The sequence below is a fragment of the Danio rerio genome, chromosome 20, assembly GCF_052040795.2.
Source record: "Danio rerio strain M-AB ecotype USA chromosome 20, GRCz13ab, whole genome shotgun sequence".
NCBI lineage: Eukaryota > Metazoa > Chordata > Actinopteri > Cypriniformes > Danionidae > Danio > Danio rerio.
Window position 1 is genome coordinate 32,382,501 of NC_141040.1, and position 27,769 is coordinate 32,410,269.

The 27,769-nt window shown below is 35.8% G+C and overlaps 3 protein-coding genes and 1 long non-coding RNA gene across 8 annotated transcripts in view; 2 read left to right on the forward strand and 2 right to left on the reverse strand.

The window, feature by feature from the left end:
- wdr21 (WD repeat domain 21) overlaps positions 1–4,069 on the reverse strand; it is a 14,812-nt gene extending 10,743 nt beyond the window's left edge. The window contains exons 1-4 of one of the 2 annotated variants that reach the window (XM_087296472.1): positions 4,012–4,069; positions 3,549–3,688; positions 1,174–1,241; positions 936–1,093 (exon numbers count right to left, since the gene is read on the reverse strand). In XM_087296472.1, the coding sequence (XP_087152598.1) occupies positions 936–1,093; positions 1,174–1,241; positions 3,549–3,655 (333 nt within the window). In that variant the 5' untranslated portion in view covers positions 3,656–3,688; positions 4,012–4,069. 2 annotated transcript variants of the gene reach the window in all.
- Positions 1–27,769, forward strand: part of LOC147839360 (uncharacterized) — a 963,858-nt gene that overhangs the window by 36,285 nt on the left and 899,804 nt on the right. The window lies entirely within an intron of this gene.
- The window catches only part of dpf3 (double PHD fingers 3), a 74,113-nt gene continuing 51,055 nt past the window's right edge, over positions 4,712–27,769 (forward strand). For 3 of the 4 annotated variants that reach the window (XM_087297411.1, XM_087297412.1, XM_087297413.1), the window contains exons 1-2: positions 4,712–4,756; positions 26,535–26,695. In XM_087297411.1, coding sequence (XP_087153537.1) covers positions 4,725–4,756; positions 26,535–26,695 — 193 coding nt within the window. In that variant the 5' untranslated portion in view covers positions 4,712–4,724. The remainder of the gene's footprint in view (positions 4,757–26,534; positions 26,696–27,769) is intronic. The other variant, NM_001111169.1, reaches the window with a different exon arrangement.
- LOC141379282 (uncharacterized) lies at positions 19,602–26,645 on the reverse strand. Its single transcript, XR_015518506.1, has 3 exons — positions 26,517–26,645; positions 25,925–26,159; positions 19,602–21,181 (listed from the first exon to the last, which is right to left on the reverse strand). It is a non-coding gene; the product is annotated as an uncharacterized LOC141379282 (long non-coding RNA).

Consider the following 27,769-nt stretch of genomic DNA (forward strand, 5'->3'; position numbering starts at 1 on the left):
GGTCATATTTCGGTTATATGGTTCTCCAACAACATACTGATATGCATAGTAAAGTATACCCACTTTCATGGTCTTATAATATGCATTTATTTTTACCCAATTTTCCTAGCGACTCCTATATGAATCGTTCAGCGATTCATTTGTTACCAAACCCCTCCTTAGCGCAAAGCTAATCTGCTCTGATTGGACCGATGACAGCCTGTTGCGATTGGTTGACAGCGTTTAGCGCTAGACAAATGCCCAGTGCTAGACAAATGCCCAGCGTGGTTTGTCAAGCCCCCGGTGGACGGGCCCACGCGATAACCCCGTGACTGTCATAACCCCCAGCATGGGAAGTATGAACCGCACTTAGCAGAGAAAATAAAACCGATAGCGTGCACATCATTTACTGAGCGTGATTTCTGTGACCAAGCTTTTCTCCCTTCTCAGCTGTAACTTAGATCATATCTATTTGCAATTATTGCTGTGGCACCTCTTGCGTGAAGTGTTATGTGTTCCCGGGGCTTACCTGTACTCTGCTTTGCCCAAAGATCCCATCCCCAGCCAGGGGGTTGTAATGCTCACCAGCGCTCCTCCTCAGCGTGTAGCAGGCTGCCTTTGTGCCTAATAAACTGGCCCTATTTTGCACGCACCCCGTGTATTGTCTGCCCATTCTCACAAGTCTTCCAATAATATCAAGGTAAGCACAGCTTGACTCATGACTTCAGGATCTGCTTGCCTTCGCTGCCGTGCTAGTGGGCGGGGCGCAGGTTTAAATTTTCCCGGGTTTGCGCCCACAACAATTATGTTTCGTAGTCACTTCACGCCTAAACGGCTAAAGACTCGTTATGAAGACGATTCATTCTAACCACTATGAGTCGACTCTTTTTTTTAGATATATATACATATACACTGCATATAGTTAGAGGACATATCCAAGTACTTCTCCAATTCACCTTCTTAGGACCATCATCCTCTGCTAGCAGTGCTGATCTCTTTTTCTCCTCTTCCTTTTTCTGGAGCCCCTCTTTTGTCAATGGGTTACAGTTGTTGTGTCCAGGCAACAAACGGAAGTAGCGGTTTTTCTCTGGGTCGAAGTAGAAGCCAGGCAACTCTGTAAGTGATAATGGTTACTTTCATGATTTTTGACTGACAATAAAATCTCCAAAGGGTTAAAGCAAAGCATAAGTTTACCTGGTGCAGACGAGGGTGCTGATGAGGATGCAGAGGACGAACCTGCATCACTTGCTGTCCTGTCAGACCTAGAAAAAAAAAAAACTCACTACATGAAGGCTGATTAAAAAATGAGGGGGGTTGTAAGAATCATTTCAGTCAGGCTCATTTAAAACAAGAAGTATCGGATGACATGTCAATAGACAACATGTAAAGATTAAAGTCAGAGCACATCAGTGTTGTTTTAAATCTTTATAAATTGGCAACATCTTTCATATCACATATCATTAAATTGAGGTAAAGTTAGTTTTATATTGGCACAATGGACTAGCTTAATAATACAATTTCAGAAAAGTATTCACTGCAAATTTTAAATGGGTAAATCATACTAGCAGCCACCATCAAAAAGCTACAATTAACAAATATTTAATACAAACTTACTTTAGTGAAGAAACACACTGGGTAGTGACAGAGACTATTGAATTAATTTTGCAGAACCATTTTTTTAAATATTTGATTTTAAAATGATGTCTTGATCCCTTTAGACTGAACGACCTCTAATAAGCTTCATATTCAGACAAACGTCCATTATTAGAAAAAAAACATTAAGACTTTGAATATAACCTCCATCACTTAATTGTATATACCAAGAAAAGTGTTTTAAATCTCAACTTCATATATATATATATATATATATATATATATATATATATATATACAGTTGAAGCCAGAATTATTAGCCCCATTTTGATTTATTTTCTTTTTTAAATATTTCCCAAATGATTTTTAACAGAGCAAGGAAATTTTCACAGTATGTCTGATAATATTTTTTCTTGTGGAGAAATTTTTATGTGTTTTATTTCGGCTAGAATACAAACAGTTTTGAATTTGAAAAAAAAAACATTTTTGGGACAAAAATTTTAGCCCCTTTAAACTTTAAAGCCCCTTTTTTTTCGATAGTCTACAAAACAAACCATCATTATACAATAACTTGTCTAATTACCCTAACCTGCCTAGTTAACCTAGTTGAGCCTTTAAATGTCACTTTAAGCTGTATAGAAGTGTCTTGAAAAATATCAAGTTAAATATTATTTACTGTCATCATGACAAAGATAAAATAAATCAGTAATTAGAAATAAGTTTTTAAAACTATTATGCTTAGAAATGTGCTGAAACAATATTCCCTCCATTAACCAGAAATTGGGGAAAAAAATAAACGGGCGTTAATAATTCACAGGAGCTAATAATTCTGACTTCAACTGTGTGTGTGTGTGTGTGTGTGTGTGTGTGTGTGTGTGTGTGTATATATATATATATATATATATATATATATATATATATACACACACACACACAGACACGCACACACACACACATACATACATACATTTATTTCAAGGTAAAGTTCAATAATAAAATCAGTCTGAATGTCAGTTCTTTTAATCTACAGTTACATAAAACACTAAAGGCACTTCATTTACATTTAATATGCTTTCAGGCATTTACAATCACTATTGATTAAGTGATTGTAATTTAATCATAATAAAGACACAGAATGGGACAGTTGTTGCAAGAACGATTACAAATGCAGCCGCAAGTTAAAGAGAATTATGTATATTATTTACTAAACTATCCATAAGTTGTATTTCATTAATATCTACTCCTACCCCAACCCTCACAGTTATATACAAACAGTAATTATACAGAGAATTAGTCATATTATTTATTAAATAACCCATTAAATTTAATTTTATTAACATCTACCCCTACCCTAAACCCAACTCACACAAAGATGTAAAATTTATACAGCGTATTATTCATAATATTTATTAAATTACCCATTAAACTGTATTTTATTAACATCTACCCCTACCCTGAACTCAACTCTCACAGTAATGTAAAACAGTAATTGCTGTACGGTAATTGCATTATTGTAACAACATATATAATTCTTGTTAACTTCCAGCCACAGAGGTCTCCTTTTTAGATTTTGGGACAAGTGGGACATCTCATCTCTGAGCCTAAAATCTATTTCCAGTTACACATGCCGGAGTAAAATTAGGCAAAACTGCTGTCTCTGTGTACTCAATACTAAAGTATGAACATTGTTTTGTAATGCAGCACACGTGTTAAAAGATTAGTTCACTCATATTGTTGTTTCACACCTGTATGTCTTTCTTCTTTGGAACACAAAATGAGATGTTAGGCAGTATATGACAGCATAACTCACCATTCACTCTGATTGTATATTTTGCCCAAACAATGAACACAACACAAACATTACAGAACAACCTCATTGTCATTCTTGACATCTCCTTTTGTGTTCCACAGAAAAAGTCAAACAGGTTTGAAACGAGATGAGGGTAAGTAGATTTTGAGGATAGGACGATAGTTACCCGTATTCCTGCTCGTCGTGGTCTGACCGGGGTCTCCTCCGCCACTGGGACTGGTTTTGCTGTCGGTGACGGTCGCGGCCCCGTGCTCGCCAGTTTCCACGCTTCATTTCTGCTTGTCAGCAGCCATGCCAGTGTATCTGCTAAAACATTATTGTCATTATATTCAAATAAAGAGGACACTGTGTGTTCAATTTTTTTAGTTTTTGAATATATAAAACTAAACCTAAACGTATTGTGTGACTTAACGTTAACAAACTGTCCACAGAAAAACAAGCAAACAAACAAAAAACAAAACACTGATTTGTTATGGAGCTGTACCAGGAGCTAACACGCTAAAACTACTATTACGAGCATTCACGAGGCACGTTCGTTTATGTTACAGGTTACACCCGCATACGAGAATACCGTAATGGTTTATAAACCGTAATAACATTGTGTAAATGGAGAGTTTTTATAAACTTACCAGAAAGAGATGCCAGTCGTGGTGACCTCTTCCTGTTTAGAAAATATTACTTCCTCACGACACCAGAAATTCCCGCCCCCTTTTTGTTCATTGGTCAAACCATGAGACTGTGTGAAATTACAATTATCCGATTGAACAAAGAGCTGTCAATCACTTTCTGAGCATTTAAAGCTAAAATAATTAATAAAAATATAAATAAATGTTTTAATGTTTACAAGTTTTTTTTAATTGGAGTTGTTTAGGTATTAACGTTTAAAATATAATCTGATAAACAATAATTGTGATAGACTTATATGCTATTTTATATTCTATTCATATGTTTAATATTCAAATATATTTCATTGGTTACAATTGTGTATGGGGCTTTTTATATTGAAGCACAATAATGGATAAAGCTACAATGCAATTAAAATAAATATTTGGTTCATAGTTAAAACAAACAGGTGAAGGCTAAAGGCTACAGAGATGCATCTAAAAAATCTACTAAAATAACATTGCTTTATTTCTTGTTTATATTTGCTATGCAAGTACTCTAAGTAAAGATAATAATGTAATTCTTATAATTTTGACAGCTCTTGGAAGCCACGCCCAGATTTTGATTCCCCGTATTGTATTGGCCAGACCGCCGGACACTGAGGTCCGTATTGGCTGTTTTTCTTTCACAAGGATCCCAAAGAACTCAGATTTGGAATATTGGGTTACAGTGTGGCAAAATGGCGACTGTCATTCAGAATCCGCTGAAAGCGTAAGTAATTATAAATATTATTTTCGCTTGTTTTCGAAAATGTGTTGCACTCCGCGTGTTTTAGAGTGTGGGTGCAAATTGTGTCTTGAAATTAAACTGTACACGCGGTGCATTTTGTATATCAGTAAATTCTGTCCTAAACGAATAACTGTTTAATCCACCTATTTCCTCTTTGTGTGGGTGTGTAATGTATATGTTCATATGTAAATACATTTGAAGCGTTGTGTTCGGACATTCGTTCTGCAAATATGCAACGTGTGTCTCAGCATTCAGCCTCTGTTGGTCAGTGTTAGTGCAGCATTATTTCGGATGCAATGCTTTGCGAGTGTAACGTTACAGACTCCGTTGACTTGTTTGCAGGACAGCCAGATAAAGCCTTATAAAATCTGCCGGGATGAGCTGTCATATGACTGCACGAGCACGATGTGTTTGTTTGCTGAACAACTTGCACCGTAAAATAATCTTTTAAATATTAAAATGCTTGCTGGTGAAGTAAAACGTTTGCATGGTTCGGTTGCATTGATGTCTAAAAATGCCTATAGGAAAGCAACGTATAATTCCCCCGTCGTGGCCTATGGAGAACTGCTTGACAGATAACGCTCACATACACATCGTGACAAGTTAAAGAACGAGTTTTGTGGTCGACATATTAAATATGTGGATTTTCTTCACAGGAATTCGCCGGGTAACTTTCTTTAGCGCATTCGTATAGCTTTCAGTTGTCAGCTCTTTTTTTGTAGACACGCGTAATAATAAACATTATTGTTTATTATTTGCTGTACGTTGACATTTCCGTCGTGTTGTTTGAATAAACGCCGTGCATTTGTAAAGAAGAATTATAGTTACACAAAACAGGATAATAAGGATCAGTAAGTCCAGAGATAAGTGATGGATAACAATGGAATTCGCTGTCCTGTTCTCTCTTGTTTGGCTGTTGAAGTGCAGAGCTGATTTTTCTGCCATGTGACAGAATTCCTGCTTCTATTACATTACATTTGTTTAAGAGGTCAGAAGAGTTTGTCCTTTTGGTTATTAGCTGAGAAGTCCCAAGGTGAAAGAATTAGTACCTTCTGGGAATTAGTGTTTTAAATATCTTAGAAATCTGGAGAAAGAAATTAGAACAAGAACAATAAACAAATATTAAATATAATTTATTTATGTACAGTGCTCAGCATATATGAGTACACCCCCCACAAATCTCTTCTTTAAGTTAATATTTTCTATAGGATCTTTACAATACTATATTTGTGCATATACATTAGTTTAGTCAGTACTGAAGCCAAATCTGGAGCTTATCTAACAAAATAACTTACGATAATGGTTAAAAAATTTGTAGCCCAAACTTACATGTTTGGGAAAAATATTAAATAACTTTTTCAAAAATAGCAAAAGTCAAGAGAAACAAAAAATATACATAATTTTGTTGAAATGTTGTAGTTTGTCTTTTTTTTTTGCTATGATTAGCATGAATTTAAATTTATTATCTTTCCATTTTTAAAGATTTTCTGTGACTAAAATATTAATTATATATATATATATATATATATATATATATATATATATATATATATATATATATATATATAGACAATAAACAATAACTTGTCTAATCACCCTAACCTGCCTAGTTAACCTAATTAACCTAGTTAAGCCTTTAAATATCACTTTAAGCTGTATATGATTGTCTTGAAAAGTATGTAGTCAAATATTATTTACTGTAATCATGGCAAGGATAAAATAAATCAGTTATTAGAAATGAGTTATTAAAACTATTATGATTATTATGTTTCAAATCTTCTCTCCATTACACAGAAATTGGGGAAAAAATAAACATGGGCTAATAATTCAGGGGGTTTAATAATTCTGACTTTAACTGTACTTATTGCACGACTACAGAAGCTAATACTGTATTAGCTGTACTATAATTAACATTAATTACTAAGTTTTTTTATTTGCCATGTCATATTCTGAGAAGTGAGATATGACTGCAACTGGTGCAAATGGTTGGATGAAAGGATTGGATTCTTACCAGTCTAAATCATAGTTGCTCGTGTGATTCATCTCCATTCAAACTCAAGCTGATTTGTCTATGTAAGTGTGTACACTGAGGGGGGATGCACCATCTCTAAATGCTGTGGTAGAGCAGATTAGCAATATCCCAGGATCCCTCAGTACCCATCTGTTCTGATGACTAGCCGCAGAGATGTCAGTGGGCAAGAGACGGAGCCCCATCTGCTCCAGATCAGGCACATAAAGCTCCCCTCCCGTCCCACCAAAACGACATCAGGGGGTCAACAAGAGCAGGAAAAGGAGCTATACACACCTGTCCCAACATATTTTTAAAATGTTTTTGCCCTCTTATTAGCTCTGTAATAATAATAATAACAACAACAACAACAGTAAATAATAATAATAATAATAATAATAATAATAGTAATAATAATAATAATAATGTAATAATGGGCTGTGTGATTTGGGGAAAATATGAAATTGCGATTTTATTGACAGATATTGCGATTTCGATTTGATCTGCGATTCAATTTTGTAATTAAGCTTCAGCTCAATAAACTGTATTGTAGCTTCTTACTGGTAAAATGCAGTGAGTGTTTGTTAAAAAGGAACTGAAAAGACATGAACTTACTCCAACATTTATTCAAACTTATTTTTAAATATTTAAAAATGAAACACAAATTTTTCTCTAAAGCAAATAGTAAACACAAATAAAACGACCTTTACTATCTGTAAATAAGTTGAACTCAAATTAGGGAGATAGTGTAGCTTATTATAAAAACAACAAAGCAAACTAACATGGCTGAAACAACTCTGAAATTGTACTGTGCTGTGGCTTGCTAATAGATTGAGTGTCACTGGCAATACTTTCAGTTGACCTTTTAGCAAGACACTCCTCATATAGCCGCATGTGGTGCTTTTTTAGGTACTAGTTGTATTTCTTCGTGGAAACTTTATTTATTTTTTTTCACCAGTTCTCACAAATTACCTGTTTTTGTTCGGTGTCTGTGAATTTGAAACCAAAATATTCCCATATTACCAATGTCCTGTTTTTCTTTTATATTAATTCATCTGTCAATGCTTCTGAAGCAGCAAAGGTCATCATCCCACTTGTCCATGCTTTTCTGTTTGTTTTCTTTCTTGTTTGTTTGTTTTTGTGGACATTCAACATAGTTTGGTTGCGCAATTCTGATTGGGGAGAACGCAAGTATGCTTAATCAATTGGCTAATAAGACTATCACACACTGACGACAGTTACACATTTGCTCTGGGCGGGGGGGGAATTTAACAACACATTCATATCGCAGCCTCTTGCGATTAGCTAATTGCAACGTTTCAAATTGTGATTGCTATTCGATTCGAGCACAGCCGTGAGCGGGTATGCAAAGGCTGCGCCGGACCGTATGCGTGCGCTTGTCAGAATTATAATATCAAAATAATTTATAAATAAGTATAAATCATAATATAATAAGTATAAATTAGCATTGACAAATCAGGGTCACGCGGTAGAAAAAGTAATTGATCTGGAAAAATTTGATGGATTATAGCATCATTATAGCATAAGTGTCGATTTTGATTACTTTTCGATTAATCAACAACCAATTAAAAGTTTATATATATATTTATATATGTGTGTCTGTATATGTATATATATATATATATATATATATATATATATATATATATATATATATATATATATATATATATATATACTTTTATGCATTGGTTATAAACTAACTGTTATTTTATAATTATAATATATCGCATTTATGTAATTTCATAAGCTGCTACTAGGTGTTATATGCTGTGGCTACGCTTTCCCTTCTTCTCTAAATGTTATTATGTTGCCCAGGCAAATAATGTGTTTTTGTCTGGTTGTTTGTTCGTTGTGAATGAGATTACTTCCCACCACTGTTAAAAATACAAGTGTTTTTTTTTTTGCAGTCAAATATACCGTGTTCAGCAGTGTTTATTAGTGTCTGGAGAGCAGGGTCAGGTGGTTTGTGTTGGTTTCGTCTCAAATAAATCGAGAGGTGGGGGCAGTGAGGGGGTGAATATGTGGGGTTTAGGTTAAAGCGCTTGTGGTCGCCTGTTCCCCTCCCCCCCGTCTTCGTCTGTCTAGATGCATTTCGCATTACAAACTGCACTACATACACCATTGAGCCCGAGGTCTTTGTGTGTTCAGGAACAGGGGTTTGTGGTGTAGACTCCAATGTACAGTTTAACATTTGTTTATAAAATACAAATATGTTTATAATCTGCCAAAATGCTATGATTTTTAAAAATTATATACTCAAGTAGCTGAAAGCAAGCATATTTTACAAGCTCATTTAATGATCCATTTGAGAACAGGCCCTTACATTAGCATTTTTAAAATAAATGTTTGCCAGCAAGCCTGATAACCACACACTCCAGGAGTTGTTGAAGCTCTTCTGGCCTTTCTCTCATGCTCAAGGCTCTTTCTTTATCCAGCACTGAGGGGTTTCTCTCAGAATGTGAGTGATATCATGAAAGCACAGCAGTCTGATGGGGCACCTATGTTTAGCTTCCGCACAGCCTAGATTTGCTTCAAACTCTTTAAGACTGACTGAAGAGCTTCAGAGTAGAGCTGATTTTTTCACTTCATTTGCATTACAGTCATTCATTATTGCATGGATTCATAATGAATCTTAAAAATGAGAGATGAGAACAGCTTAAATGTGAGCTGTTAGAAGAGAAAAGGCATACACAGAATAGGCATCTTGTAAATAGTTGCATTATTAATATGTGAGTGAATATAAGAATGAATTATTTTTGTGTCATGTACAGTAATCATTAAATATTAGGGTGATACAGTGGCTCAGGGGTTAACACTGTCGCCTCACAGCAAGAAAGTCATTGGTTCGAGTCCGGGCTGGGTCAGTTGGCATTTCTGTATGAGTTTGCATGTTCTTCCCATGTTAGCGTGGGTTTTCTCTGGGTGCTCCGGTTTCCCCCCCACAGTCCAAAGATATGTGTATAGGTGATTTGAATAAACTAAATTGGCCATAATGTGTAAATGAGTGTTTGAATGTTTCCCAGTACTAGGTTGCAATAAAATAAATAATACTTGTATATATCAAGGGAACATTATTTAAACTGTTAAGCATTTTATTATTAAAATTCTCACTGTTCTTATGAACATATTGATCAGAATCCTAAAAGAAATGTAAAAAAAAGTTACAAAAATTGAAACAGTACAACTATTTTCAACACTGATTATAAAAATATGTACATTTAAATACCAAATCAACATAAGGATTGTTTAAAGGACACTAAAGTCTGAGATATAACTGCTGAAAAGTCAACTTTGCTATGACTGCAATAGTAAAATAAAAGTAGTTATTTATGTAATATATCACTTTATTAAGTTCCGGTTGATCAAATGATTAAATGCTGTGATCAAATTATGGGAAAAGTTGTTTGTGATGAACTTTGGTCATGACTTTTTCATCCACACCTGCTCATGTTTGTGTTTTTGTATACAAAGTTGTGTAGATGTTAGTACTTTAAATGTTTGGCTGTAAATTTACAATACTGTAATTTTTTGACTGTAAATGTTTACAGTGTATATTCATGGTTATGGTAATTGCTACAAATAACTGATACAGCATGGTACTAATATTTGCTGAATTGTTAAATCCCTGAATTCCATTACCAGATGATCATTGCTTTTTGGTATGGTGCACGTAGCCTCAGTAATTAATGGTCAATTGGATTAACAGGCATGTAATGAGTGAATGTGGTGTACTCAGTGCCCTGGTGTTCGGAGAGAGAGAGCGAGAGAGAGAGAGAGAGTGAGAGAGAGAGAGAGAGAGAGAGAAAGGGAGAGAGAGAGAGAGAGGGTCTGTTTGCAGCCTCTTCATCTCCCCATAGACACACAGAAAACAGCCTGACTGTGATGGATCACTCTTTCTCTCTCTTTTCTCACTACTCACTGTGGAGGGCAAATCCCTATTCATATCAGCACCTCCTTATCCTCAGATGCACCACAGACTGTTTTAAATTACCCATATGATCACATACAATGCTTATTCTATTTAGAAAGAGGGTTTACTGTAAAGTGAGAGGTTTTGAAGAGGTTGATTTTATCTGAGCCTGTAGCAGGTCAATCTTTTCCTGAATGCTACTGCTCGTTGAGAACAGAAAGCCCCGCCCCTTAAATTAACACCAATCGTTGAGTCAAATGCTGCTGTGTTAGGCACGATGGGATTTATTTTAGGCAAGGATGCCATAGCAGGTTGACATTAGAATTCAAAATAGCGCTTTATCTTTAGAGTCAGAAAGAAAGAAAGTAGTTTCTTGCCTATATTGTGACCTATATTTGAGTGAAAGCTTTCTAAATTAAAACACTTAGGGTATGACTATGGGTGTGCGGTACTGAATACAAACATTTGGGAATCGTTTTGTTTTGCCAATAAAGATAATTTCTCTTATCTAGTTTCTTCTTTTTTATAATTATTTTCACTTGTTTTTTTTTTTTTTACTTTTAATGGATAGGACAGTGGCAAGTACTAACAGCTAGGGCTGCACGATATATCGTTTCAGCATCGAAATCGCGATGTGCGCATCCGCGATAGTCACATCGCAGGAGGGTGCAATGCAAAAAAAAAAAAAAAAATTTATATATATATTATGGGTGGAGCCGAACCGGAATACGGTATTCGGAAAAGCAGGAATAGCGTGTTTTTAGGAATACTTATTTCAAACAATACTTGATAAATTATTTGTATTTGGGAACAAGAAAAACATTATATCAAAAAGCTGCGTTTCCTCATGAGACCGCACTGCATGCCCGCGTGAGTGAGTGAGTGAGTGAGTGAGTGAGACGTTCAGGAGTCGGTGGGCGGGGTGGGGCCGGGGTAAGGAGACTGAGCAGGCTGCTTCTCTATACAGCAACAGAGAAGGCTTGGCAGAGCGAAAAATACTTTTCTGCATTACTATTTTTGTTTATTTTATCATACTAAAATAACACGTGACAGAAGTTCACTCAAAAGTGAAAGTTCTTTCTGTTATTAATTACTAACACTCCCGTCATTCCTACTACTTTCAGAACATAAATTTTGATATTTTACCATATGAAAATGCAATGCAGTTATGAAAATTGAGAAATTAAAGCAATAGTGCAGAGATCTGGTCCCCGCGTCAGGTCAGGGTGCACCTGTAACCTTAAAAACGCAGACGCGGCGGAGGCGCACTAAACTCACACGGGAAAGAACTGGGCATTCAATTCATGTTTTAGTGAAATAATTATTTAAATACAGCTCTTTTAATCTCTAAAGGGGAAAAAAGCAAAAGAAATTTGTCGTTAATTTTAGCAAAGACGCAACTGCCTGTCATTTTCACATTCGTTTTTCAGTTAGGGATTTGGTCTATTAGAGTAACCTAATAAAATTGTTTTGTTGGACACTGTAGTCTACACAATAATAAATATTATAATTTATTATATACATTATTATTAAAACTAAACTATACAATTGATAAAACAAAACCCTTTTTAATGTTTGCTTTCATTTTGACACCGCTAACAGTTGTAATAAGAAACATCACATTATGCAGAAGCATGCAGTCTCAAGTTAAAAACACCTTTTGAGTTTAAAGATGATCAGCCTGCCAAGTCAGGTTTACAGTGTCATAAATGAAATGGGTAGCATGAGTAAAGGGGATTTGCCCAGCACACAACCTCATGCGCTGCAGGTAGGCTGAATGATAATCTTTAAAAATATATAGGCTATGCAATACAAAACTTTAAACATTTATTTATTTTTAATGAAAAGAAAAGAAATCAGGAGAGTAAAATATAATTTAAACCACTGGTCTGGCGCTGATACTTTGTATCCAGAAGAAGGGGAAAAAAGCAGATGAAAACCTGTCTGGGGAGACGGCGATATCAGTTCTTCAGCAAAGATCACGACATCATTGTGATGCGTTTATCATACAACGCAGTTCGTGTTTATAATCATTAATATTAACTAGTATTAATTCTCTCTCTAGACTTAGTTTTAGGGCTTGTTCTTGTTGGCGCAATATAGCCTCGGCTTATTGCACGTACGAATCCGATTGTGAAGAATGATTAAGCGCTTGCATTTTTATTGCATCCTTTTCGCAAGTTATTCATTTGTTTTGTTTTTTAAGTGGTGCGAACATTATTTACTGGCAAATGTTCCTCGATCTCGTACATCAACAAATAATGTAGCCTACTTAAGTTAATTTACCTTTTATGTAAAAATTAAGGAATAACCGAATTTAATATTAATAAATAAAACATCCGTATAAACGTACATGTTTATTTTTGAACTTTCGTTAATAAAACAACACTAAACTGTTTATAAATATTGTAGTTAAATATTACATTACTTTAACTGCTTGAAACTGTATAATAATAACAATTAAACGTTACATTTTTAAGAACTTAACAAAAATTCTAAATGGCACTTTACTAATCAGTGTAATAATAATATAAATATTAATAATTATACGTAAAAAGAAAATATTAACCTAGTAATAATATAAGTCAGATGTTTAAAAAAACAGCGTAGTTTCTCTCCACCTTTTGTAGTCATATTTTAAATTATTTGCCAGAAAAACTAACATGTTGACTTTGTCCGGTTTAAGTGAAGAATGGGGTTATAATGTTTCCAGCAATACACTGTCAGACGGTGTGCTTGTAGCGAAAATGCACAGACAGGCTACTTTTTTACAATCATGCGAGAGAGGGCTTCTCCTGTTCCGCCGCCTGCATTTCTCGCAACGCAGGTTTCTCTACGCTGCGGAGCGGCGCGTTCTAGTTACCAAATAGCCTATGCTCAATTTCTCGTCAATGTCTTCCATTTATCACTTTCTCTTTTGTATCTGGCCATTTTTGCAAATGCCTCTGCCATGCCTGGCTGAGCTGGGCTTTTGCGTTTAGAAGACAGGAGTTGATTAAGCCTACATGGCTTTTTTTCCCTCGCCGTCAATCGCCACTAGCTTGCATGGTTCGGGACCCGTGGATCTGCGTATCGATGGATTTGCTCCTCGGTGTTTGGACTCTCAGCAGTGAATATTAAAACACACTTTACTTAAAACCCCCATACAAAAAGCTTAATCCAAATTGATTCGTTCACCTTTCTAGTTCGGCACGAATCCAAAATGTTCCCAGATGTAAGAGTTCGTTTTCTAACAAGATTCATGGTTGAACTTGAACTTGCTGAATCGCGCCTAATGTTATATTCTAACAGATATGTAATACTTGGCAACATAACAGTAATTTGTGTTTTAAAGTGCGTGACGTCAAGTACTACGGCCGGTGGCAATGGACAACCGAGGTGGCAATGACCACCGCGGTGACGCGGTTGTCATGGTGACCGTCACAGCCCTAGTTTTAAGTATATATATATATATATATATATATATATATATATATATATATATATATATATATATATATATATATATATATATATAAAATATCGCAATATATATCGCAGAGGAAAAAAATATCGCAATGTCAATTTTTTCCAATATCGTGCAGCCCTACTAACAGCTATCAGAGGGCAAGGATTGCCAAAGGACCTGGGGCCTCATGTATGAAGACTTGCGTTGAAATCATACTAAAACATTGCGTATGCACAAAGCTGTAAATGTGCGTGCCGTACGCAGTAAAAGATTCAGATGTATGAAACACTGCGTATGCCGAATCACACGCATATTCTCTTTGTACATCCTAATGAATGTGATACTGAGCGCAATATGCACGAGCGCAAAACTGCTCACTGCCTCCTCCCCCGTATGAATATGCTAATGACTCTACTTTGGCAAAACCCAACAAAAAAGCTATGGCAAAAGCCAGGAAAAAGAGACACTTTGAACAGAATGTGAATTGGAGGTGCTGCTTTCGAAGGTAGACCGGAAAAAAACTGTTTTATTTGCAATTTTGTCCTCCGGAATTAGCAACAAAAGAAAAAAATAGAGTGGGAGAGTTTAACTGATGCAGTTAACACAGTTGGGTCTGAACATTGCACTGAGTGGATTAAAAAAGAAATAGTGCAATGTAAAGGTGTAAAATTTTGTAGTGACTTTAACAGTGTCAGTGGTGTAGCGCGTAAAACGCATGGCATCACGTTTTGACACGTTAAAGCATAAACTCAATCCAGCGTCTGAAGAACTGATTCTTCAAACTGATTCCTCTCAAAGACTTTTTAGGACATCAAGGAATGTTGTTAAACACCAACCTGCATCTCTAAAACCAAGCAAAATAGTCATGCTGGTTTTCTTGGATATCGCAATGTGTGTATTTGCAAAAGTCACATCACAGGATTAGGTTATTTATTAAAGAATAAAAGATAAAAGGGCAGCAAGGTAGCGCAGTGGGTAGCGCTCTCGTCTCACAGCAGAAAGGTCACTGGTGGTTCGAGCCTTGGCTGGGTCAGTTGGCATTTCTGTGTGGAGTTTGCATTACCCCAGATTAAAAAGGGACTAAGCCAAAAAGAAAATGAATGAATGAATGAATGAATGAATGAATAAAAGATAAAAATAGCATTTATTTTTTGATTGTTTATTCACTGATGACTTTGTTATTTTACATTTGACAATTGTTCAATTGCCATACTTGAAAACTGTTAGACTGAAAACCACACTGTAAAACCTAACAGATGCACTGCATAGACAAGGCTTTATTGTCCCCAGTCGAATTCATAAATTTTTTCCAAATAGAGCTATTCAAATTATCTAGTGAATATTCATATCGCAATATATATCTTGGCAAAACAAAATATGGAAATGTTAGATTTTTTCCATTATCATGTAGCCCAAATAAGTGTGCACCACAATATTCAAAGATAAAAACAATTGAACACAAAAAGCATTGACAATTTGCATTTGTCAAGTCACTTTGCGACTTTCAAGTTGAAATTGCTCAGAAAAAGGTTGTCTATCTGGACTTATAAAGCATTTATAGTGAGAATGCAAATGAGTAGGTGATTTAAATGAGGAAACATTCTGATTATTTATTTATTTATTTATTTATTTGTCGAATCTGATGCAGCATTTTATTTGAAGCAGATTTTGTTTACTTGCGCTGATGAAAAGCTTCCTTAGGAAGTGCTTCGAGACAAGATGTCTCTGTGCCGGCCTCTTAACTAATGAAAGCGTAATCACATTTGGAGGACCGCTTTACAAAAGCACGTGTCTAATTGAAATGCAGCACTGATTATCACAACAGTATGCATATGTATTTAAAACCAACAACAATTCTCTGAGCAACGCCTACCTATGCCGATGATTATTCATGGACACCTGTCCTTAGAGAGAGCACTCGGATTATATCAAACTAAAAGGGTCATTTGAATATGAAAGACGTCTTCTACATCCTTAAGAAGTGTGGCTATGTTCTTCTGAGACACAAAGGAGACGCCTCTGTTGTTAAAGTAATATGAATATAGACGCTGGCTTGGCTAAGTGAAGGGGCCTCTGGTTTTGGAGTTACACACAGAACTGTGAATGAGCCACTGCTCTGCTCTGTTGAATAAAGAATAGGTATTAATTTCCTAAGATCAGCCCAGGCACAAAGCACATGGCTCAGGGCAAAAGGTTCATTTAGAGGTTTCATAGAGGCTGAAACAGGCTGACAGAAAAAAAAACAGATTGTTTACGAATGCTTCTGAATTGGATGTGTGAAAAACTGAATAAATGTTTAGTCTGCAGCTAATTTTCTTTGCTCCAACTGAGAAAACATGTTCTGCTGCCTTCAGTCAGCAGTTTTTTTTCCGACAACGAGCTTTTATTTGATCCCATTATCAAGCATATCAACAAGCATAAATAAAATGAAACATACAAATACATTTCCAAACAAATACAGAAGTAGTTGTTATTATAGCTATTAATAAAATAAAAAGATAGCTCTTTTTTCAGCACAATTACTTATTTTTGTCCAAATGTAAATATAATAATAAATATTGTTTATTGATAATATAATTTAATGATGATTATAATACTAATTAAAAAAATGTGTTGTTTTTTTCCTGTTTAAATGCAACATTTTTTTCATTCATCCATATATTTAAAGGTACAGTTGAGTAGAAGTGTGAACCTACATTGCTCTCACAATTCGAGTCAGTTCAATATCTCAAATTGATATTTTACTTAGTAACACTAATAATTCTTGTAATAATTCATAATTCTTGTATTAAACTTATCATTTATAAATATATTTATATATTATTTGTAATACAATTTTGTCCTTTACTACAAGCAGTCAGATATATAAACTGTATCTTTAATTTGACCTGCTCAAAGAAAACACTCTTTTTGAATGTATCAAACAAAGCTAAAGTAAATGCACAAAACAACATAGGCATTTAGAGCAATTAGCAATTAAACAAATGTGAATATTATCCCGTTTGCTTTTTGAGCGTTGTTGAGTGAGTAATGATCATACGCTCAACAGAATAGGCTGCGATTGGCTTTAACGGTCAGTGCAGCTCTGATGCTGTTCAGCAAACTGTGACACGGACACTGATGTTAAACAGCTGCGACGATCAGCTGATTCGTTATAGACAGCGGTGTGGTGGAGAAAACTTGACAAGTAATCCACAAGTAATGTTATTGTTATAACAGCTGAAAGAGGAGATAAAATGTTACCTCACGAATACTGCAGCCGGTCAAAGGGGCCACAGAGAGTGAGAGAGAGAGTTTACAGCTTTCATTTTTTACTAGCTGGGTTCTGATGTACTTTTCTGTCAGTGAAAGACTGTCCAGCAAACTCTCAAACTGTGAATTGTGCACAGTTATCTGCCCTTTAAGTAGTTGGAGCGTTTTAATTGCTCGTGGTCTCCTCCCTTGCCATAGTAAGCTACTGCCATATAATGCATATGTGATAAATAACATCAGTACATAATAGCCGGTTAGAATAGATTACTGAAGCGATACCAAATTGTTCGTATCTGCAATTATTTTGACACCCCTACAATCAAGTGCATTGAACCAATATGTAAAACTGTCCTCTATATATCTACATAGTACGTATCTGGCCTAGGTACGTCAAAGAAATTTCCAGAAATAGTTTTATATGCTCTTTTAAAAGCACAGAAATTAGCCTTAGCATTAAAAGCTTGATTTTGACCATATCAATTATTAATAATATTTTTACCTGAAATGGTAGATATGTTTATAGCTTGAAGAAGTGAGTGAGCTATCTTTATGCCACTAGAACATTTATGAAAATGCTGGCATCAACCTCTGCATAAACAGATGAGTTTTATAAAGTTTACTGGTGTCCTTTCACTCAAGAAAAAATAAGAGTGGAGTTATAGGAAACGGTGCATACATTTAGCAGTCATGTGTCTGTTGTCTCATTTTAAACATATCTGTGGCATATTTCACAATATTTACATTAACATAATTCATAGTCAAACAAACCTTAAGCTTTATCTGGGTGGTGCTGAATAAATGTATAATTCATAAATCCTGCATTTTGTGTGCTGTTGAGCTAACAAATGGACCCATGGCTGCCTGTTTCACAGAACTGTTCATTTAGTATTCCTCTCTCTCTTTTTTTCAAAATAAGAGATGTATAAAAAGATATAATTGTTGTGATCCCAAACATTGGGGTCAGTCAAACTCTGCCTGGGGAGTACATATTTATAATATTGTGTGGATCATCAGAGTCCGTGTTTTTTCTGATAGCCTGTTTTTACACTAACCAGATTTACATGAGATAGGAAACAATCCTGTTTAAGGCTCACAATATGTTATTTTTATTCTATGGCACCTTTAAAGCTTACCTATGAATTGGCATTCCCATCAGTGCCCTCCTTACTGAATGTTTATTCTATAGCATTTCAATGTCAAAGCTTGTGTAGAGCTCACATAGATTGTAAAACGGCTAGCTTCAAATAAATACCCATTTCAATAAATGACATTTAAATCACATTTCTCTTCCCTGACCATATACATGTAAAACATCTACACTTTCTTCATGCTTTTAAAAATGGTCAAAAACAAAATACTCTAAGAGACTCAATAAACATCCCTTCTACTCTTCATGGCCCGTAACGAATCGGCATTAAACGAGTGGAGATCTTAACGACATTCAAGACACTCGCTCCTCTGGGGAGGTGGTGGCAGAGAGAATACGTGTCTTCCAACATGCCAGTCCAACTGTTTACATAACCGCTCCAGTCTGTTGACCAGAGCCCTTGCCTCAAGTGTAATACAGGAGGCCGCTGACACATGGTATGTTTATAGTAGAGGTTTTCAATGGGGGAGGCTGTATGAAACATGGTGTCCTCACAAAAGCTCTTTCTTTAAGATGGTGCTGATAGGAACCATCATCATCAGCCGCTCATTGGTAGAAGCACTTGTCATCTCTTGGGGCTGTTATGGTTTTGTTTAAGGTGCTGAAAAGTAGTTATAGATCGACTCTTGAGAGGGAACTTGAGTCGAGAGCCATCAGGGTCGTTTAGTCCAGCGGAGCATGTTGATGATTATGGTGATAGTGGCTCTGGTGCTGGTCGTGGGCGCTCTAATGTGGGCTTCTGTCACTGCAACTTACATAATGACTCCTGCAGTCTCAGCTGATAGCACAGGCATTTCATTATTACAAGGAAATCATGCTCACAGGAAGCCCAAGAAAGAAGCACTGGAGGGGCAGTAAAGTGGTGGAAAGAAGAAATTTGGAGCGATATGGCAAAAATGCAATCCCAAAAATTATTTTCCATATTGAATGATATGTATATATATATATATATATATATATATATATATATATATATATATATATATTCATATAAGTTGTTTATGCTTCAAGATTTGAATGAGTACCCCAACAATGACTGAAGCCACAAAAATGAAAGGGTCTATTAAATGGCATAACATATTTTCGACCGATAAATTTTCGGTGGCTGAAAGTTCTGTACATATCTAATATCAACACACTTGTAGGTTCCCATTGTTGTACATTTCTGCTGTGTGATTGGTTCTTAGATCAATATAGAGTAAAAACATCCAGAGCTTATCAATAGCTATGTTTCCATCTACCTATTTGTATGCGCATAAAAAAAACGGTTCATGGAAACGCCAAGATGTGCATAATTTTTTAAAAATACACAGAAAAAACATTTGCGCATAACTGAGTTGGATAAACTTTTTATTCTGTGTCTGACGCATTTAAACGCCACCGCGCTTTCACTGCATGTCAGGATTGCCTTTTCTGAGGCGCAAGCCATTTATTAAATGAAGAAAAGATTCACGCAGCTTATCCTACCTCAGTAAATTCCATTTTTACAGTTGTTATTTGCCGCCAGTTAATCAGGAAGTGATGATTTTGTTCGCTTTTACTCGTTAGATGGAAAAGTTGCTTTATTCGCACGTCTTTTATGCGATAATCCAGTTTTGCACATTAAGTTAATTAGAATTTTTAGATGGAAACGTAGCTATTGTTATTGATGTACATTTTATTGCAATTCGATATAATATTGTTCAACAGCCCAGTCCTAATTTGGACGCTTTCTGGGATTTGTAAGATTTAAGGCATTACAATTAAGGTTCTAAAAGGGATTGCTCACCACAAAAATGAAAATTTGCTGTTAATTTAGCTAAGATTGTTTAGCTCAAACTGTGGTGCTTGTAGATTTGTATAAAAAGCACATCAATAGCACACTTGCAAGTTAACAGCAGACTTTATGAGACAGAAAAGCATAATCAGGCAAAACAAATGTATTACCTGTGGCTGCTGACAATTTGGCCTGTCACGATATATTTTTTTGTTGTTTTACGATATGTTGCACCAAAATATATTGCGATTAAACAATATTATTGTCACTTTAAGACCATTTTATTCCACTCATTATATGCCAGAATGACAATATAATAACATCACAATGCAAGTACACTCTTCCAAAGAACACTTAATATTTTAATCTTAGGAATATTTAATTTAATTTAAGTCATTTTAACCATTTAATAATTAGAAGAAAAGTGTTAAGGTTAAAAAAAGTGCAGAGTAAAAAGTAGGAATCACTATATGAAATAAGTTAGTATAACTAATTTTTTAAAAGGTTACTTTGACTCAATGAAAAAAGTTATCGTAACTCATGAATGGATTATATTAAGGAAATGTGGTGGCGCATGTCAACTCACAGCAAGAAGGTCGCTAGTTTGAGCCTCGGCTGGGTCAGTTGGCATTTCTGATTTTGCATGTTCTCTTGGGTGCTCTGGTTTCCCCCACAGGTCCAAACACATGCGGTACAGGGGAATTGGTCAAGCTAAAATTATTCATAGTGTATGTGTGTGAATGAGAGTGTATGGGTGGTTCCCAGTGATGGGTTGTGGCTGAAAGGGCAGCCGCTGCGTAAACATATGCTGGAAATGTTGGTGGTTCATTCTGCTGTGGCGACCCCAGGGAAAGGGACTAAGCTGAAAAGAAAAAGAATAAATGACTTACATTTTTTTGTGTTAACTCTAATACTAGAAACAATACAAAACCATTTTTGTAGCTATATAGTTATTAGGACCTCATTTTTTTAATTCATAGCGAATTGCTGACTGAACTTGAAATTGAAAAGTTACTAATACTCTAAAATTTAATAAAAATAAATTATTTTATTAAATTAATTATAATTTATTTATCTTTTTTTTATTATAATTAAAAATTATAATAAAAATAATATGTGTATATGACACTTTATACAGCCATTTAGTTTACAGTATTCCAATCATTTTGTTTCAAAACTTAAATGGATTACCGCAACAGTTTTCCTCAAACTGTTTGAGTTAACTTTATGTATCAGGTTGTGTATATATTGCATCACCAAAAATGATTGAGGTAATGTCCTCCATGTGTTGTGCGATAAGTTGATATATTGATTATTATGACAGGCCTACTGACAATACATTGAGGAATAAGTGCATCAAGTTGCAGGCTGCAGTTAACTTAACGGTATCCAGTGTTGCTAATAACAAGGGTTTCTATACGCTTTAAAGGGATAGTTCATCCTAAAAAAGCTAAATTCTGTCATCATTTATTTACCCTCTACTTGTTCCAAAGCTGTTTCAGTTGTTCTGAGGAATATTGGGAAAAAAAAGCACTATTTTTTTTATGGATGTCCATTGCTATTGTTCATTCATTCATTCATTTTCTCGTCAGCTTAGTCCCTTTATTAATCTGGGGTTACCACAACGGAATGAACTGCCAACTTATCCAGACACACACACACACACATCCACACACACACACACACACACACACACACACACACACAACGGACAATTTAGCCTACCCAATTCAGCTGAGGGTAGGTGACTCACAACCGAAGGGAAACCCACGCGAACGCAGTGAAAACATGCAAACTTTACACAGAAACGCAAATTTGCTAATTTTGCAAAACATACTCTTTTGTGTTTAATAGAAATTTGAGGGTGAGTAAATGGCTTTTGGTTAGGGGTGTAACGATATTAAAAACCGAACCGAAATATCGCGATACACCAACCACGATACGTATCGCGAAACTCTTGTGGCGTACCGCGGTACTCTCACGCCCCCTGCTGCCCATTGTTGAGGTTGACGTCACTTGTCTCTAACTAATTGAACCAATTTAAACACATCTTTATTATCATATTTGATTAAATTGTTTTAGTAATGATGAGGATTTGTTCTAAATATTATATTCTAAAGTTACTATTTTAGTGCATGTTATGTCATGTGACTTGAGTAAGCATCACACTCGTTACTACTGGACGCAGGATGGCTGCTTCACATAGTACTGAGATTGCAGATCCCCAAGACACATTTAAGTCATCTGTGTGGAAACATTTTGTATTTTCCAGTTGAGTACAGGAATAGAATTTGTGTCGTAGACAAAGCCTTACTTGTAAGGAAAAACATTTAAAAAGTGTGGTAATTTCACAATGTGAGGGTGTAAGCAACAGAACTGCCAACAAGAGTGATTTAATGTACAAAAGTAAAACCAGAATAATGCCCAAATATACAAAAAAAGAGAAATATTTACACTAATAAAAATAATATAATAAAGTAACAAATTCAAACAAAAGTATCAAACAAAAATTAGTTAAACTCGAGCAAGGGGATGATAGTGAAGACAAACAAAAGAAATAAATATAACAAAACAATTCTAACTCATGAATAACCCCTTACCTCGCTAAAAACTAATGAAAAGAAAAAAAGGTCTTCAGCGCCGTGCGACGCATTCTTCCCTATACTGAATAAAATAAACAAAGATGACCTTCACCTCTTACCTGATGTCTTTAACGATACATTTTCTACGTGTTTGCAAAATGGAAATCGTATGACATTTTCCCTATCCACCTTACACTAAGACTGAACTTGAGGAGATACAGCTATATTGTCGGAGCTAAAAAATAATATACAAATCAATTGAAATAAAAATGTACAAACCTCACAAAATTTCTTAAAGTGGGCAAAAGTAATGCAAAATAATTTTACCCAAACGAAAGTTAAGCAAAAACAACGAAAATCATAATCATGTCAGAAAAATACACGAAAAACGAGATCAAAGGAAAAAGCGCTCTCTCTCCCGCTCTTCCTGACATGCTTTATACATTCCCGCGCTGCATCGCCAAATGATGATAGATCGGTCTCCTGACCAATCAGCTGTCAAAAAGGCGGGCCTACAGAAATGACAGGCATCAGCTGTCGTGAAGGCGGACCTACATAAATGACCGGCATAGAGGGAGCGGGAGAGAGAGATCGGGAGGCAAACATACAGCCGGCTACAACCCTAACATTAGTTTCAGACACAACCGCAATGTATTTTACTGGTGAATATGTCATGTAAAAACACTTTACAAACACATTATATGTATATTTTTCATTAATTTAAACGGAAACCTATCTATCTAAATGAAACCATATAATCAAAAATGAGCGTCTGTGTCTGCACAGAGATCAAGCCTCTCATCGGAGAATGTGGATATTATGGTGTTTTTGAAGAAGATCTTTCACTAGTCTACACTGCAGTTATTTATTTAATTTTAGTTTACTTAGTTAAGATGGCTGCACTAAAGATAATATTTTTTTTATGACTAGTCTATATTGGAGGTATCTATTTAATTCTAGTTGTTTACTCGGGTATCCTGACTGTATTAAAAATGCGATGACAAAGTTAATAAAAAAAAAGTTAAGATGTTCTTGTTATTAAGTGAATTGTCCCTTATCAATGCTGTTAACATGACATCAACCCTAACCCCACAGCAAACAGAAACCGAACCGTACCGAACCGAACCGTGGCTCCAAAACCGTTAACCGAACCGAACCGTGCCTTTGGTGTATCGTTACACCCCTACTTTTGGTGAAAGATTAAAAATACTGAATTCTTTTTCTAATGCAACACAATGGCAAGTGACAATATTGAATCATTTGAGCTCTATGTTTGAACCAGAAACTAATTCCAATGACTAAGAGTATCAGAAGAGACTTTGGACACATAATAACCGGATTTGATATGTTACACAAACCATGCCCCTGCTCTCCATTTCAGACACCTACCTACCATATAAAAAGGAAATAGAAATGTTTTTCTAATGATATATAAATCCATACTGGGCAAATTGACAGCTTTGGTTAAATACTTGTGACAGTATAGGAATTAGGAAACAGCAACATTTTAGCTAGGTTTGACACTGACGCATAACAGTTATAAGAACAAAATGATCAGGAATTGTGTTATGAATTTGCTTGAGGTTTCTCTTTTAAAAACACCAGATTGAATACATTTACATGGACATCAATAATACGGTTTTAATACAATTAAGACAGTAGTCTGATTAAGAGTCTACCATGTAAACAGCGATATTTGATTCATTTAACTCGATTAAGGTCATAATCAAACTAAACAGGAATCAAATTACGTTGTAGAGTGCCGATTTTAGTCACATTATTGAAGGGCTGTACAGGCATGTAAACACCTTAATCAAACTATTACCATTGTGTAGGACTTTCGCCCCATTTTGCGACAGGATAGTCTATACAAACACAACTGTTTGACACTATTCTGTGCACTTACCAAGTCAGCGAAAGACCACAGACACCTGCATCATGAAATGCGAAGGTTTTTTCCCCATACATTGTGCGGTATCAAATTCCACTAAAACAACACTCTTCCAGCAGTTCATACTCGCATTCAATCTTTTATTTGTCAGGGGGGCATGAAAGAAATGTTCCTAAATAAAAGCAAAAGTGCCAAACTGCAGTTAAAGTTAAAAAATGATAAATGAAACACCCAAAATTACATGAAACTCCAGAGGAATGTGGATAGCGTGGTGACACAATGACATTAATCGAATTATATGCTATAACTTGTAAAACGGGATCATGAAAGGAACATTCAAAAAGCAACTTATGTAAACACCTTAATCATATTATTGTCTTTTTCAGATTAAGGCAAACAATTCGATTACTGATGTCCATGTAAAAGTAGTCATTGTTTAGTGTAATTGTGTTGGGACATTTTGTGCCCCGTCATCTTAAATTTGTGTGGCATTCCTGTTCATTCTGGCGGAATTTTCAACCCTGTGACAGACAAAAGCGAGACGCTACCAAATAAAAAGCTTTGCAGTCTGAGAGTTTTTTGAATTATGTAAAATAAACAGGATGTTAGACACCCTAGTCTGCAGGAAACGCTGATCAACAATAAGTTCTTTTGTAAGTCATTGTTACAAACTCTCTCTCTGTATGTCTCCCTACACTCATGTTTTCAGTTTGATTCATCTGCCTTAAAAAGCAAACACAAAATAAGCAAAGTTAAAGATGATTGCCGGTGATAGCACAATGATTGTTTTTGTGAATTTTAGCCAGGATAATCGTGTTGTGAATCTGATATCGTGACAGCCCTATTCCAAAACAACACTGAACCCTATTGACTTTCATTGTGTGGACACTGAAAGTTGTTTTTTCCAAATGTCTTCTTTTGTTTTGCACAGAAGAAAGGAAGTCATATGAGTTTATAACAACATGAGGGTTATAACCAGTTGTTTTTGTCCTTATTTATGCACATTTCAGAACAGTAACATTTCCAAATGTAAAACCAGATACATTTGATTGAAGATTTCCAAACCTTCCTTCGGAGCCTATCGAATGTTGGCAGTCTCATTTGTCTCTCCCAAACTTTTTGCTTTTCATACCTGCCTGCTCTTTTTCTCTCCTGCTCCTTCCAAACACTGAGGCTCTTTGTGTCACTGTGCTGGGTTGGAGAACTCCTCTTTGTCCAGCCCAGCATTCCTCACATATCTGTGTATTCTCTGGTCCAGAGAAGAGTGATCTAATCGAAACAGGGAGAGAAGCGGTGTAGGCTGGCTCAGCTCCAGTGTCTCTTCAGTCTTGCAGTATGGAATTTGCGTCTTCATGCCTTTTCAGTGCCTATAAGGAATCGCATGGATGAAAATGAAAGCATTTCTAATATAACCAAAAGTGCAGCAGAATTCTCAGACAGTCTGTGGGAAACTGAAATGTGAAGAGAAAGCATGACCCAGAGGCTTAATATGCAAAACACTAGCTTGCTTTGAAGTCATATTGATGTACAGTGGTATTACTCAACAAAACAGGGTCTTTAAAACGGCTCAATAGTCTGACTAATGTGTGAAAGCTTAACATGTACTGTCGCTTTTGGGTACTAGTACTTAGTAGTCGAAGCTGGCACTTTTCAAAATTTGTTTTTCAGGATCCATCATTATATGGTTTTAATAAATTAGACTATGAAAAAACAGGATTCCTTACCAAATGTGTCTTCCTCAGGCTCGGGGACCAGTTCTACAGGGAGGCCATTGAGCACTGTCGCAGCTACAATGCCCGCTTGTGTGCAGAGCGCAGCGTCCGCATGCCCTTTCTGGACTCTCAGACAGGCGTAGCGCAGAACAACTGTTACATCTGGATGGAGAAGCGACACCGGGGGCCAGGTAGCACAATCTCTAATTTAACTTAACATTAGAACTATCGAAACAGTCACTTTGATTGTTATTAATTTTTTCAATATAATAACTATGTTAAAATAAAACACACACATCTAGAATTCCCTGACTTTTACTAATATGTGTATATTTCTTTCTAACGTTGTTATTTAATTAAAATTACAAAACACAAAAGAGCTAAGATTATTTCTACCTAGAACTAGGTAGGGTTGTAACGATACTGGAATTCGGTACCAATTGATACTAGTTTTAAAAATGTTAATTTCTCGCTGACATTTGAGCGGTACTGAGCATGTTGTTAAACAGCACTGATTTGCTATTGTGTTTACGTGCTCAACAGAAATTACTGTGATTGGTCATGAATGTCATTAGTTCACCGAACTAACCGATCTTTACTGAGTGTAACTACAGATACAGGGACACTAGCGTGTTTGAAAGTCGTGTCGATCAGCTGGCTTGTCTATACGCTGACATACGAGCGATCAGCTGATAAATCGCGGCTTTAAAACTGTCCAATGTCCCTGTATCTGTGTTTACACTTAGTAAACGGCGGTGAGTTCGGTGAACTAATGAGCTTCACAGCCAATCACAGTCATTTCTGGTTGATCACATGAACATAACGGCAAATCAACATTGTTTAAGAAAGAACTCTGTACTGCTCAAATGTCAGCGGTATTTGGACATTTTTTAAATTTCATTATCAATTGGTACCGAATTCCAGTATTGTGACAACCCTAGAACTAGCACAGTGGTCAAAATGACCACATGCATTTTGGTGTCTGCTACTAGTGATGGGTCGTTCATGAACGATTCGTTCATTTTAAACAAATCTTCAATATGACTCGGGAACTACGAGTCCTCTCAGGGAGTGATTCGTTCATCCACGCGTGCGCACATTTGTGCAGGTAGTATCGTTAATTTCAAGTCTTCATCACATTGGCAGAAGCTAATCATATGCGTTTAGAGCCGGAAAAAGAATTAGTCTGCTCACCTCTCGAGTCCTCTATCAGATCTGAGTCACTCTTTCATCTTGAGCCAATCATATGCGTTTAGAGCTGGAAA